The sequence below is a fragment of the Prionailurus viverrinus genome, chromosome F1, assembly GCF_022837055.1.
Source record: "Prionailurus viverrinus isolate Anna chromosome F1, UM_Priviv_1.0, whole genome shotgun sequence".
Lineage (NCBI taxonomy): Eukaryota > Metazoa > Chordata > Mammalia > Carnivora > Felidae > Prionailurus > Prionailurus viverrinus.
The window spans coordinates 24,698,241-24,711,789 of NC_062577.1; the positions used below are offsets into that span (position 1 = coordinate 24,698,241).

General features: G+C 55.8%; 1 protein-coding gene across 3 annotated transcripts in view; it reads right to left on the reverse strand.

The window, feature by feature from the left end:
• Positions 1-13,064, reverse strand: part of KIAA1614 (KIAA1614 ortholog) — a 62,290-nt gene extending 49,226 nt beyond the window's left edge. For 2 of the 3 annotated variants that reach the window (XM_047840329.1, XM_047840328.1), the window contains exons 1-3: positions 12,689-13,064; positions 10,167-11,110; positions 9,391-9,454 (exon numbers count right to left, since the gene is read on the reverse strand). In XM_047840329.1, coding sequence (XP_047696285.1) covers positions 9,391-9,454; positions 10,167-11,110; positions 12,689-12,741 — 1,061 coding nt within the window. In that variant the 5' untranslated portion in view covers positions 12,742-13,064. Of the gene's footprint in view, positions 1-9,390; positions 9,455-10,166; positions 11,111-12,296; positions 12,531-12,688 lie in introns of those variants that run through there. The other variant, XM_047840330.1, reaches the window with a different exon arrangement.
• Positions 13,065-13,549: the final 485 nt, after the last annotated feature.

A 13,549-nucleotide genomic window follows, 5' to 3' on the forward strand; every position in this document is an offset into this window, starting at 1 on the left:
TCCTTCTGCTTCTCTCTGCACCCACACGTACCCATGCAAGCCCCCACCGCAGACTCAAGAAGTCAGGCCTCAGCCTGTCACATTCTGCTCCTTTTGGGGGAATGACATTTCTATAAATCCTGGTGCTTGCTTGCCTCAGTCCCAATCCAAACCCGTTAGGCATCGGCTCAGGGCTGAGAGAAATTAAGCTGGACCCACACCAAGTCAGCAAATGGCTCGATTTTCATAATAATAAGGGTCCTCTCCCAGCCCTCCCCACCTACCAGATGTGTGGCCTCCCCAGCCAGTCCAGAGCTGCGGAAAATGACGGTGGCCCTTTTTCAAAGCTGTCTCGCAGACAGTGACATACAGCCAGTGCCAGGTTACAGCAATAACAGCAGCCCCACAACCTCCCGCTGACAAGCCATTTCTCTCCACAGAGCTCCCTCTCCCCAGCCAGGCTGGCCCAGGGCAGGTGCGCTCTCCACTTGACAGATGAGGGTGTTCCGCAGCAGAGAGGAACATTTGGCATGTTGCTCAAGGTCGAACATCAATTGAGAGCAAAGCAGACGATAGCCAGCCCCACTGCTTCCAGTATCCTTTCCACACCCTCTGTCTCCTCCTTCCTCTCCTCCTTGGATCCCAGGGCAGGCTTGAGAATGTTTGCAGCTGGAGTCAGACATGCTCCTTCATGTGACTTTGGCCTCCCCTGTCCTCACTGTCATATATGCAGGGGCTGTCCTTACCAGGGAGGGTCCACAAAAGGCAGGTAGAGGCCTAGCCAAGCATACCTACATTTCAGACTGTAGCGCCCCAAATCCCTTGTCTTACCCACCCCGTATGTCACCCGGAGAAAGGGGCCTGACAGGGGGAAGGTACCAAGTAGTTTCCTGGATAATGGAGGACAGATGTGAGTGGAAAATGGCATAATTCCGAGGCGTCCTTGGGACATCCTTGGACAAGCTCTGGGCAGTCTAAGGTCCTTTCTTTCTCTTTCTGTTTCTCTTTTCTTTCCCTTTGCCTTCCCTTCTTTTCTTTCTTGCTCATTATTTGCACCTAACCTTTCTTTGGGGCCCAAGGGGTGGAAAGAGCTGGCAGAATAAAGGCACCATCTGTGCCCATGAACCCTGGCAGGGCCCAGGCACAGTTCTGGAACCAGGAGGGTTTACTGGAGTGACGTGAAAGTGAATCTCCAGGCCTGCAGCCCTGTGGAGCCTCCTTTGGCAGGAGAGGCCTTGCTGTGCACAGCTTCCCAAGCAGGCAGCTCCTCCGATGCACGGCTGCAAGCAGCTGTACTCCCTGGGGCTCCTGCTCCAACAGCAGAGATAATGAGGTTACCAGCCCGAGAGACGCCCCTGCAGCCGCGGGCCTCTGGCTGTCTGCCCACACACTTGGAGCCTTCCGGTGACAGCTGTGCTTCCCCGGCTGTCTGAGGGCATTTGTCACAAGACCTGGTGGGCAGGCAGGAGGGCCCACAGGCAGCTGGCCAGATGCTGCCAGGATTGGCCTTGCCCCCAGGTTTTTAAGCCATTTTCCAGCTTTGCTGTTTCTTTTTTACTCCCTCTACTTGGAGCTGTTAATTCTTTCTTTCTTTCTTTCTTTTTTTTTTTTTTTTTTCCATCAGCTGCCCTGCTTTGGTTCCTGGCAGACAAAGCTACTTTCTCCACTGATTAGAAAAGCAAGGCTCCTGAAGGCATCCATGCAGTAACAAGCTGAGCAGGGAGGGGAGTGGCAGCCACCTTCACAGATGGCAGTCAAGGTCAGCAGGGTAGGAACTCCTGGCCCTGACCAGCCCTGTGGAGGGGAGAGCAGTCTTCTCCCAGGAGGCGGGGGCAGGCAGCCGCGGTGTTGTGGGATGCGGAGCCTTTCCCAGCCAGACTGCCCACCCCCCCCCCCGGCCCCGCCCCCATCCATCACTGCATCCTGCTGGTCCGCCCAAGAGGCGCCGGCCCTGCCAGGCACACAGGTTCAGACTCTTCCACCTGAGGGAGGCTTTCCAGTCTAATCTGGCCCTGGCCTCTGCCAAGGGCACACAGCCCTCGAGCCAACCCCTTCCCATCATGGACTATACCCCACAATCTCAGCTCCCACAACTGTGAAAATTTCCTGGAAGGGCTGGGGCAGACAGTGCAGGGCTAGATTAAAGCAACTCCATCTCAGAATAACAGCTTTTGCTACCCTCTGGAAAACCTGCATGTCTGAGACTCATTCGTTCAGCAGGCAGGGCATGGGGATAAAGTGGCTGAGTGCTTTTCTCTCCTGGGCTTTAGTCTCCCCATCTGTAAAGAGCGGGAGTTGGATACGGGAGTAGACTCACACCTGCTACCTGTGAGTCTGGGTCTGCCCAGGTAGTCCGGTGCACCACAAGGCTGGGGGAGGGATTTTGAGGTCCTCTCCCTGGGGGGATCCACACCACAGATGTTTGGCCACCAAGGAGCAGCAACACCTACCAGGAACTAATTTGGGGGGACGACCGTTGTTCCACATGAGGATTCTGGCCCTTCCCTCTGCCCCTCCAACCACCAGTGTCCCAAGCTGATTTCAAGGACTCGGGCAGCATGCACCCCGCCCCCCCCCCCCCAATCTGGCTTGTTCATCTAAGCCAGTTTCCTGGTGGAGAGATACAGGCTTAGCTCCAACCTCAGCTCCCCTCAGGGCCAGACAGGTCGAGGTCTCAAGTCAGGACAGACGCCATTCCTCTCCTAGCCAAGGAGGAAGGGGGGGTCAACAGGACAGACTGGCCTCTTTCTGCAGCCATCATAATCCTGGATTAAAATAATAAGCTCCAGCAAGTCCGGGTCTAACGCTTTCATCTCAAGAACATGAATTAGGGAAATAATTTGGACTCTAAAGAGATCTGATATTTCCCAGATTCCAGGATGCAGGGGGGTAGAGGGGAAACGTATAGTGTACAGAACATATATAAGTCTTTTCCCTCACCATTTTTTCCACCTCTGTATATCATAAAGCCTCTAGATGGCCAAGGATCGAGCTCTCCTGCTGTTATACTGTGTAGTTTCCCAAGGGAGGGGAAGAGAAAAGATGGGCCTGAAACTGATTCCTGGTTGCATGTGCCATGAGGGCAGGATGGTACCCTGGGTGCACGATCACAGCCACCTTCTTCCCATGGCTGGAGCACACAGACAGGCTGCAGCCACAGTGCTGGTTAAAGCGTGGTTCTGGGGCAGCCTAGCCAGGTTCTCATTCTGGGCTGTCCCCTCACGAGCCATGTCACCCTGGCAGGTTACTTTGGGGTTAAGCCTCAGTTTCCTCATCTGCTAAGGGCTCAGCTGATAAGTGAGCTTGAGCTCCTTAAAAGAGCTCATCACAGAGTCGGGCACTGGGTAAGAGTCAACCAAGGCCAGCAATCACTATTACCACTGCTGTGATTATTAGTAGTATTATTTTAAGTTACTCTCGCCCCCTTATGCACAAAGGATAGAATCCCTAAACATGAACTGGAATCCCTGCTGAAGAGCTCACCTTGTCATGGTCTGCAAGGGGAAGGTATGTTTGGAAGGGAAGCCATCTTGAGGCTAGAGAAGCCTTGGTGGTTTTGCTCCAGACAGCCTCTGACAGGGCTTCACAGAAGAGGCACCTTCCATAGAATGGGAGCCAGAGGAGACTGGTAGCAGAGGGAAGCTGCTGACAGATAATAAACAGGTGCTTATTCTCAACAGGGAAGAGGAGCGGGCTCCTTCAGAATGGCTGCTGTAGGATACGCCTGCCTCACTTAACACCTTTGAAAGGATCTGGGTGGAGGATCCCAGAGCTTTCTTAAGATGCCAACTTCTTATCCAGGGATAGTAGAGGGGCTGGCTTTGCCACTCTTCTTGAAGGCTTCTTGAAGAAGGCTAACAAACTCCCTATGGGGCTGCCCTTCTGGTCAGCACCGCCTGGCCTCAGTGTGTGGAGGCAGGTGTCCGAAACACCCCCACATAGTGGGAAGAGTGGCCGGCTCAACTCTGGAGGCCAAGAAGGAGGGTTTCCTCTTGTTGAATTTCAGACCACCCCCCACAGACGGTCTAGGGTAAAGTAATTTTCTACAGCCTCTATTTTCACAAAGATTGGGACCATAATGAGAATGTGTGGCGTGTATGTGAGTGAGGTAATGGCGTGGCAGAAAGCTCCAGGTGGCACTCGCTGTGCATTAGGGTTTCAGTGTTAGTGTCCTTCCTTCTCCACCCAGGACTTAAGAGCACTAGGTGAGCGGGAGCACAGTAAGCATTTGAAAACACTGGTGGGTGGTTTAATTTTTCTTTTTAGTTTTATTCTTGGTAGGCTTGAGATTGCTAAGGGGGCTTTCATCCAGTTTTCCTTTGTGTCTGTATATCTTTTATTTTTTAATTGTTTTAATCTTTATTTAATATTGAAAGAGACAGACAGACCGACCAAGTATGAATGGGGGAGGAGCAGAGGGAGACACAGAATCCAAAGCAGGCTTCAAGCTCTGAGCTGTCAGCACAGAGCCCAACATAGGGCTCGAACCCACAAACCACGAGATCATGACTTGAGCCAAAGTCAGGCAGTTAACCAACTGAGCCACCCAGGTGCCCTCGTGTCTGTATATCTGGGTAGGCAGGATGGCAGGTGGCTGGGGATATGCAGGACAGGTTGGCTCTGCCAGCTTTCATTAACCCCTTGCTCTGGGGTGTCCTCAGGTACACCTATAGCCCTGAACATCCTGGGGATGTGCAAGAGTGGCTCTTCTCCCATGCTCACCCCCAGGACTCTTCACGTACCTCCTAATCCTAGGGGCCCAGAAGATCCAGAACTGGACTGGTAAGCCAGAGTGATCTCCAACTCTCTCACCAGCTCTGTAGCATGGGCACTAGGCCACAGGGGACAGCAACGGTCCCGCACTGTCAGAAGACGCTGTGGTCTTACCACAGAGGGAGTGGGTGTGGCAGGAGGAAGATGGTTAATGTCTCTCGTTTTTTACTGCCCTACTTAAAATCTAAATTCCAAAGCTCTCCACTTATGGAGAGCCAGCTTCCCCACCCTGTATCCCGATAGTACCCACGCATTCCACCTCACCCTTCTCCCAAGCATTCCTGTAGGTCCTACCCACCGGGAGTGTCCTCTCCTGTTTCCATCCAGATCCTATCAAGCCCACCTACACTCATGCATATGTGCTTCTGCCAAGAAGCCTGTTCTGTGCAGCTACTTGGCCGGTACCGGGTCCCGGAGATAAGACCGGCACAGTTTTTGCCCCCAAGGAGCTCCAGGAGGAGACCCACCAGCAACATCTACGGCCAACACTGAGGCAGGCAGAGAAGGCAGTGAGCACAACAACGGGCAATTCCCTCTGAAATTATACACAGGGGTCGGTTCACAGGAGACTCTCTAAAAGTGTTAGTGAATACATTAACTTCTAAAAAGCTGGCAATATTCTCGCAGCTGTGGGTCTGACCACTAGAGCCACAGGCACGGCCTCTGAAATTCTCGGGGGCTCCCTGCCTGCCTCACTTTAAACTGGAGTCTCACAAACTGCTTTGGGCGGGGAGTTTTGACCTCTAGCAATCCCAACAGGGGCCTGAACACTGGGACCCACCAGAGTGTGAGCTGCTGCAGGCTGGCACTCTGCCCTCTCTTTTCATGAAGAGGCGTGGGAACTGGAGACTGGGCTTCCCCTGAGCCTCAGCTTCTGAAGTGGGCACGATTCTACCACAGGGATGGGGTTGGGGAGGGGGGGAGTTGGAATCAACAGCCTAGGGAATCCTCTGAGTTTCCTTCATCATCAGAGCACAAATAAAACACAGCCCCAGGGACCCTCTCCTCTCCATTTCCCCCTCCCAGCAGAGTGGTAATTAAAGCCCTGCAGACACACTTGAGGACCTGGGGCACTGATCGCGCACACGGAAGGTCCTGATTTGAGCCGGAGCAGCCTCAAGAGGGCGCCCTGGCACCCTGGCACCTCTGGCTTCACACAGGTTTTGCACACGCTGGGATCCCATGCTTCACTTGAGATCCTGAGGCAATCTGTAATCCTGATCTGCTCTCTCCGAGCCTCAAGATAGGGAAAAGGCTGAGCTGGTCGTGGCTATTTTACGTTGTGGGGATGGGATGCTCGCGGGCTGCGAAGAATGGAAGAGGGCAGGGCCAGGCCTGGGCAGAGCACACGCTTCACTGTCCTCCCCACTCCTGTCTCTGACAAGCCCAGTTCCCAGTTGGCCCGTGAACAGGTGGCTGACAGCACTGGCCCCCGTTTGCCCTCTCTGAAGTGCTTACCGCCCCCCTCTTCTCCCCAAATTCCCACTTCCCAAATCATCTCAACAGTGGCTTGGAAGAAACAAGAATGGCCTGTGGAGCCCATCACCTCCCCTTCTTTGCCTATCCCTGAGAACACCTGGCCAGCGCTGGGGGAGGCAGAAGACCCCCACTCAAGGAGTGGCCTGTGGGGCGCAGACAGGACAGCTGTGGCAGTGTGGGAAGAGGGTTAGAGCGCAGGTTTCAGCACCAAGCAGCCCTGCATTCCCATACTTCATAGCTGTATGACCCTGGGCAAGTCATTTAATCTCTCCCCAGAGGGGCCTCTTTGTGAGCGAAGCAGGAACAATCCATATAGCTAGTTATGAGGATAAAGTGAGAATGTGGTGAGCACTTAGCACAGGCCCTGGCACACAACAAGAGCTGTGGTCCTCAACAACACGTTGTCCTCCTCCCTCGCATGGTCCTCTGGAGGGAAGGACTGGCCACTGGGATGTTCCAGCTCTCTAGGACAGGACCTTGTCTTGCCCCTCAAGAGGCAACACTGGGGGCAACACTGGGGTCAGGGGATGGAGGTCAGCATTTGGCCCTCAGCATGCAGGGTCCCAGCGCACTTCTGATGTTCCCACGGCATCACAGGTACCTCACCTCCAAGGCCGACTCTCCCCGTGACCACCCCCCTCAACAGGCTGGCCACACATCCCCACCCCCGACCATCAGACAGTGACGACTGTCTTAGGCTCTGCAGTAACCATCATTTCGTGAGCTTCTTGTCTTATCACCTTGCAAAGCAGTAACAATTGTAGACAATTATAATCAAATACACATTGGATTAATGTGTATTTTATAATTAAATACACTTTGGGTTAATTCCATCAAATGGTTACTTGATGCAATACTGAATGGCACTGATGCTAACCTGAGTGTGAAGCAGGACCATTTATGCCTCCAACCCTCAGAGGAGAGGACTCACTGCCCGAGCACGTCCTGACCCCTTAAGGATGGCCATCTTGATGCCCAGCCATAGCTTCAGAACACCCCACTGCCCAGGGTCCTAAGTCTCTCAGTACAGACGCGAAATCCCCAGGACACTGGTCCCATGTGGTGCTCCTGGACTGCAGAGCGGAGAGTAGCATGCCTTACTTCGGAAGTCTCTTGGGGAGGTTAGCTATACAGAAATGGCATCAGTAAATCCACCCCCGTCAGGGGACAGATGGAGCCTGCCGTGTCTTAGGGACCACCTTCATATCTGCCAGGAGACTCAGTAATAGAACCAAATGAGGAGCCCTGTCCAAGGGGGCCTCAACACATGGCCGACCTTTCTCTCATCCTTTAACTAGACACGTTCCCTGGCCCTTCAGCGTGGGGGTCTACTCAGCAGGGGCCTGACTGTAGATTGCCAATAGAGGTCAGTGAGGCACTCTGACCTTCCAAACAAACCAGAGGATGAAGTTTTCCCCATGCCAACTCTATGCCCAGATATATGCTGGGCACAGTCTGAAAGCTCACTCACACAACTTCTCTCCACACACCCATACCCACCCAGCAGATACCTACATATCACACAGTACACATATATGCACACATTCATGTATCCTGCACCTGCACACATACACTCGACCTGAACCCTAAAATGCTGCAGGTGTCCTGGCAGTTTAAACCACAGTCTAGAAATCGCCATCCTGAGGATTATACACAAATGCCATCTCCTCACAGTGCTGGGGGGAGAATACCTTCCTTTGCTATGGTTGAGGTTCTCCTCCTTTAAAACAGGTATTTTCATCACTTATTATCCAACATGCAAGTTGGGAGCTTTGGCTTCTCCCTTCAAGAGAGAGGTCCGGACAAAGCCCCCAGTGGCAGCACCTTGCAGCTGGGCCTCTCTCCCAGCCCCGGAAGAAAGGGTGTGAGGGGTGGGGGGCAGAAGCAGCCACAGGAAGAGGACGCACCATCTTTGCCTGCCTCAGCTGCCTTCTCTGCGGGCTCTCCGAGGAAGTAGGAGGGAGAGGGAGGAGGACAGGGTGTCGCTGAGGACCACAGTCCTTTCTGCGGTCACAACACTCCATGCCGTGGCCGGGCTACGGGGAGACCTGATGGGAGGCAGAAGACAGTGGCCATGGAGGCAGAAGAAGAGAACCCTAGCAGAGCGGAGTCAACTATGATTCCAAGTCATAGATAGTGAGGGACGAAGGAGCCAGACAGCCCCCTGTCCAACAGGCCCTTAGCCAAGGCCACTGCAAAGGCCAGTAGCCAAGCAGGAGCTGGGTCGCCTGAATCTGGGGAGTCCTCAATTTGTAAAGGCAGGGCCAAGAAATGTGCCCTCCACATTTTCTGGAGGGCAGGTCAGATGAAGTGGAATTTATGTATGGAATGGCCTGGTGATGAAGAAGTAACAATTCCGACCTCTGACCTCCACAGAAACCATGAGACCCTCAACAAGTGACGACACTGCACAGCCGGAGAAATGGAGCCTCTCCGGCGCCTGGCGTTCTGCAGCCAAGAGCTCGGCAAAGACTGAGGCCGAGGCCAACCTCTGAGTGGGTGCCGGAGAGAGCCGCTCACCCCAACCGAGCGCACGTCCTGCCGGGTCAGGACACTACCCATGTCAGAAAGTGGCCCCACTGCTCCAACCACCCTGGTGTGCCAGGTCCCCGAGACACTGGTGGAGGGGCTGGAGCAAAGTCTGTGGGATGTCACAGGAGAGACTGGAGGAGGTGAAATCCTTTACAGGAGCCAGCACCCCCCCGGAAGGGAAAGGGACCGTGGGGTGAAAGCTCTGCATTTGTGTACCCTCCCTAAGGATTTTCAAAACTCTTCTCTCATTTTAGTCTCACGACAGTCTTGGGAAGTCAACCAGACAGATACTATTTGGGCCACTTTAAAGATAAAGAGACAGAGCCCAGAACAGGGGATATGACCCAGGGAGGCAGAGCAGGTTGCTGGTATACTCATGGCACTGTGCCCTGCACCCAGCAGTTTTGCTCAAGCGGCAGCCAGGCACCAGTGGGCGCTGGGGGTGACTGGCACATTCTATGGGGTCTCACATAGGAGGATCCCCAGCGGTCCACTGTGCACTGGTCTCCTGGTGTGGGATCTGCCTGCCTCTTGCTTTCTCGAGGTCTCCCACTCTCCCGGTGCTGGGTAAGCGAGGGGACCACAGCAAGGAGGCCAGGAGAGGAGGTGCGCACCCTGGGCTCTTACCTGTTCTGGTCTGAGTCCTGCAGGGAGATGCCTGAGTCCCAGTCCACGTCCCCGGGTGGTCGTTCTAAGAGGCAGAACAGAAGCAGAGATCAGGGCAGAGCCAGAAACTGGGCTCTCAGGGGCCACTCAATGAACATGGAGAAGACAGTCTTCTTCACAAGCAGTTTGCTCCCCAGATAAATTCAACTCTACTCTGTGTCTCAGTCTAAGAAGTGGAGGCACGGCCTGTCACGGTGACAGCTGGCGGGCACTGCCATGGGCCCAGGGGACCGTGTGGGTCCTGTCAGGTGTGGGGTGAGGAATGGACTTTGGGGTGGGAGGAAGGACGTGAAAGAAGGCGCTCTCGGACCTGAACACTTCACATCCGCTGCCCGAGTACCGCCCACCTAACAGAACACCTGACCTGTTTGTGGGTAGGGTTTCCCCCAGGAGGAAAAGAGGTCCCCTGGGAGCTGAGGGCAAGTCAGAGGAGGGAGGTGCAAAATCCCACTCCAAAAGGACCACAAGAGAGAACGAAAGGGAAGAAATCATGGTAGCCTCCACGCCAAGCAGAGGGTGGCCTCCAGTTGGTCTGGAGGTCATGGGGTCTTCAGCAGACAGGTAGAGAATCTATGTCAGAGCCAGAATAAAAGGACTTCTTGATGAATTAGGTGACAGGCAGCTGTGCTCTTCTCCCCTTCCCGCCCCACCCCTCCACAGGTGCCCTCTTCCCCCTTGTCCCCTCCTGGACTCCCTCCTTCTGCCCCCACCACCCAGACCTACAGAGTGAGCCTCACCTGGTATACCTCTGTCCCGGGATGGAGTCCAGGCTGAGATTTCCACCTTGGCGGGGCCTTGCCCCCCAACACTGAGCATCTCCTGCAGCAAAAGGCGGTTCCTCTCCACCCGGTCAGACAGGGACAAGGCACTGCCCCCAGTGCCCAGAGCCCCCAGGTCTCCAGCTCGCCAGAGCCCCCCGAGCAGGGCTGGCCTGGGGACAAAGTCTTCTTCGGAGGTCAGAGACAAGCTGTCCAGGTCTCCACCTGTAACTAGACCATCTTGAAGGGCATATGACCTTCCTTTCCTCAGGTGGGGCACGTGGGTGATTTTGTTACAAGGACCAGGGCCCCCAGGCCGGCCCGGAGTGACTCTGTGGATAGGGCTCTCTGGCAAAGAGCCAGGCCCTGGAAGCAGGCTCCTCTCATTGTCCGGCGATGCCCACACTGCTTCTGGAGGCCATGGGCTCTTCCCGTTCCAGCACTCAAGCCCAGGAGAAGGCGGCCTGGGCAGTCTGGGAACCTCCTTCCTGGCAGGGTCACTCTTGTTGACAACACTGTCCAGCTGCGCATCAGTCAGGTTCTGAGCAGGGAGGACCACCTCAGCATCCGGCAAGGAAGACCCCTCTGACAGAGTCCCAGCTCCACCCACCCTGACCCGCCTGCATTTGGATTTCTTAGATGGCCTCTCCTGAGAAGTGAGGCAGGGGCTCACCCCCTGTTTGCCTGCTGTCATCTTTTCCTTCAAGGCCCTCACCTTGGACTCCAGCACAGAGGGACCTTGGCGGTGTATCCCCAGTGCACCGGGGTGCTGGGGGACCATCAGGTTGGGTGTTCTGTCTTCCAGAGAGCAGGACCAGGGTCCTGGGAGGTGTCCATTATCCAGCCGTGGCTCAGGGCCACTTCTCTCCACACCTGAGGTCATCTCCATGGAGCTGGCTGTTCCGCTCCCTGTTTTGGTCCCTCTGGAAAAGAAAACAGACAAAGCTCCTGAGACCCAGCATATGGCTAGTAGCTCCAACACCTTCCTGGGTCCCCAGAGTGCCTTGGTTTTGAGCCCTGTCCAGGTGAGAAAAACGTGGGGACAGAGCTTTGAAAAGTATAAATCATTGGATGGGACAAACAAGTTACTATTGAGTTTTTTCTTCCAAGTCTGAGGAGTGTTCTGGTTTTTCTACCCCCATTTTACAGATGGAGCACAATGAAGCTTCAAACAACAGCCAACTGTGGACCGGAGTGAAAACAGGGGCCAGATTTCCCAGTCCCTGGCCTCTTGCTTTGCTGACAAGTGACCTCAGAGGATGTCAACCTCTGCTAATAGCGGACACGCTCTTCCCTTTTTAAGGGAAGCCAGTGCAGATGAGGGGCTTCAGGAAGATACCCCACAGGATCTGACTCTCTGGTTCAAGGTGCCCACCTGTGTACAAGCCACAGGACTGCAGCATGGGGCTGCGCTCAGATGGTGGCCACAATTAGTCGCGGACTCCTGTCCACATGTGCTGTGTACCAGGCAGGCCTGCAAGGGCTTTCAGACACTCTCAAATAATCCTCACACACTCTGCCAGGATGGGATTATCTTCCTCATTTTCACAGACAGGGAAACTGAGGCACACAGAGATTCCGTCACGCAGGCGGAGGCCGGGTTTGCAACGCAAAGCTTCTCCTTCCAAGGCCAGGGCTTTTTCAAAGCACTCAGTGATCAAGGGATCACTTACCCCCCACCCCCCTCATTCTGTAGAGGAGAATATCCAGACTGGAGGGGTTAAGTGACTTGCCAGAATCACAACACTCCTTGGTGGCATGGTTGATGTCATAGTCTTCACAGGGAATGAAAATGAGCACGGGATTTTATTCACCAAGTGGTTCAGTGCACACATACGTGCCACGACGTGTTAATATCCACCCGCTCTCTGGGAAAATGCTCTGAAACACCATACGTTTATATATGTCTCACTTGAAGTAAACGGCTTATGTAGAAAAATCCGTATTTACTTAAGTGACAAATTAGGAGTTAATTTTTCACTTCAAAAAAAGTTCATCACAGAATTCCCCGAAATAGTCGTTTACGACCAATCGACTTAAACACGTTGCAGGAATGTACACACTTCATAAAGCAAAGGACACAGTGCAAAAATGTCACATAAGCCTTACGCCGGGGAAGCGCCAGGGGTATCGTCAGGCGGGCGAGATCATTTCCTCCACCGGTTGATCTAGAAGTTAACAACTTTCTCTTGCAGCCCGGCCGCCGAATCCTCTCTTGTAAAGTTCAGTTCAGAAAACAGGGGGTTCGGGGCAATCCCAGCCAGGGGAAAAGCACTTCCGACGGGGAGACTTCTGGCACCGCGTCCCCGGAGAACACGTCTCCTCCAACGGGGGCTCCCCGGGGCGCGGGCAGCCTTCCGGGGAGGCGCTGGCTCTCGCCCCCACAGGCTGAAGCGGGAAGGACTCTCCGCGCCCTCCCCCGCGCCTCTGCTCGCACCCCCCCCCACCCTCCCCCACCCCTCCGCCCCGGCCCGCCCGGCGCCTCGCTCCCGAGTACTCACTGGGGGCCGCCGCCCGCCGGCTGGGCCGCCGCCGCCTCCGGCACCCCCTCCATCCCGCGGCGCGGCCCTGCTCCGGCCCTCTGCCCTCCGGCCCCGCCGTGCGGTGTGGGGTGCGGGCCGCCGCCTGCCTGCGGGGTCCGAGGGCCAAGCGGGCGCGGCCCGGGCTGGAAGGAAGCGGCATGGGCTGCCAGGTCCCGGCTCTGCCCGCGCGGAGAGAGGCCGAGCCGGGCGCGCCCCGGGCCGGGAGCGGAGAGAGGGAGCGCGGAGGGCAGAAAGGCGGGGCGGCGGAAGGGGCTGGAGGAGCGGGACCGGGCCCCCACCCAGGCCTCCGCCGCCCTCCGCTCGCCTCCTTCTCGCGGGCGGGAGGACGAGCGGGGCCCGGGCGCCGGGGGACCGACCCCTTGGCGCGGGGCCGGGCCAGGCTTCGGGGCGTGCGCAGCGGGGGACGCGGCTCCACGCGGGCGAGGGCCAGGAAGACCTCGCGTTCCTCCCCGGCTCCCCGGGGAAGCGTGCAACTCCACACCCGGGGCTTGGGGAGCAGGCTCGGCTGTCCCGGGGGAAGCTAAGGAATGCCCTTTGTTTAGACAACTTTTCCCGAGGTCTCGGTCCGCCCTCCCCGAGGTGCCCTTTCCAGACGCTCGCGGGTACCCGGAGTGGAGGCGGGCTCCCTCATCCTGCCCGGTCAGGGGGAGAGCCTGGTCCCTGCGTTGCCAGCCCCTGGGATAGGGATCGGTTCTCAGAGTCCTGGGGACTCTTGAAGAGACCGGGTCGCTTCTTCCACACCCGGGAGCAAGTAGCAGCCAAGGGCTTTACCTGCAGCTGTGACCCAAACCAACGGGACTTTCTTTCTCTTTCCACCCA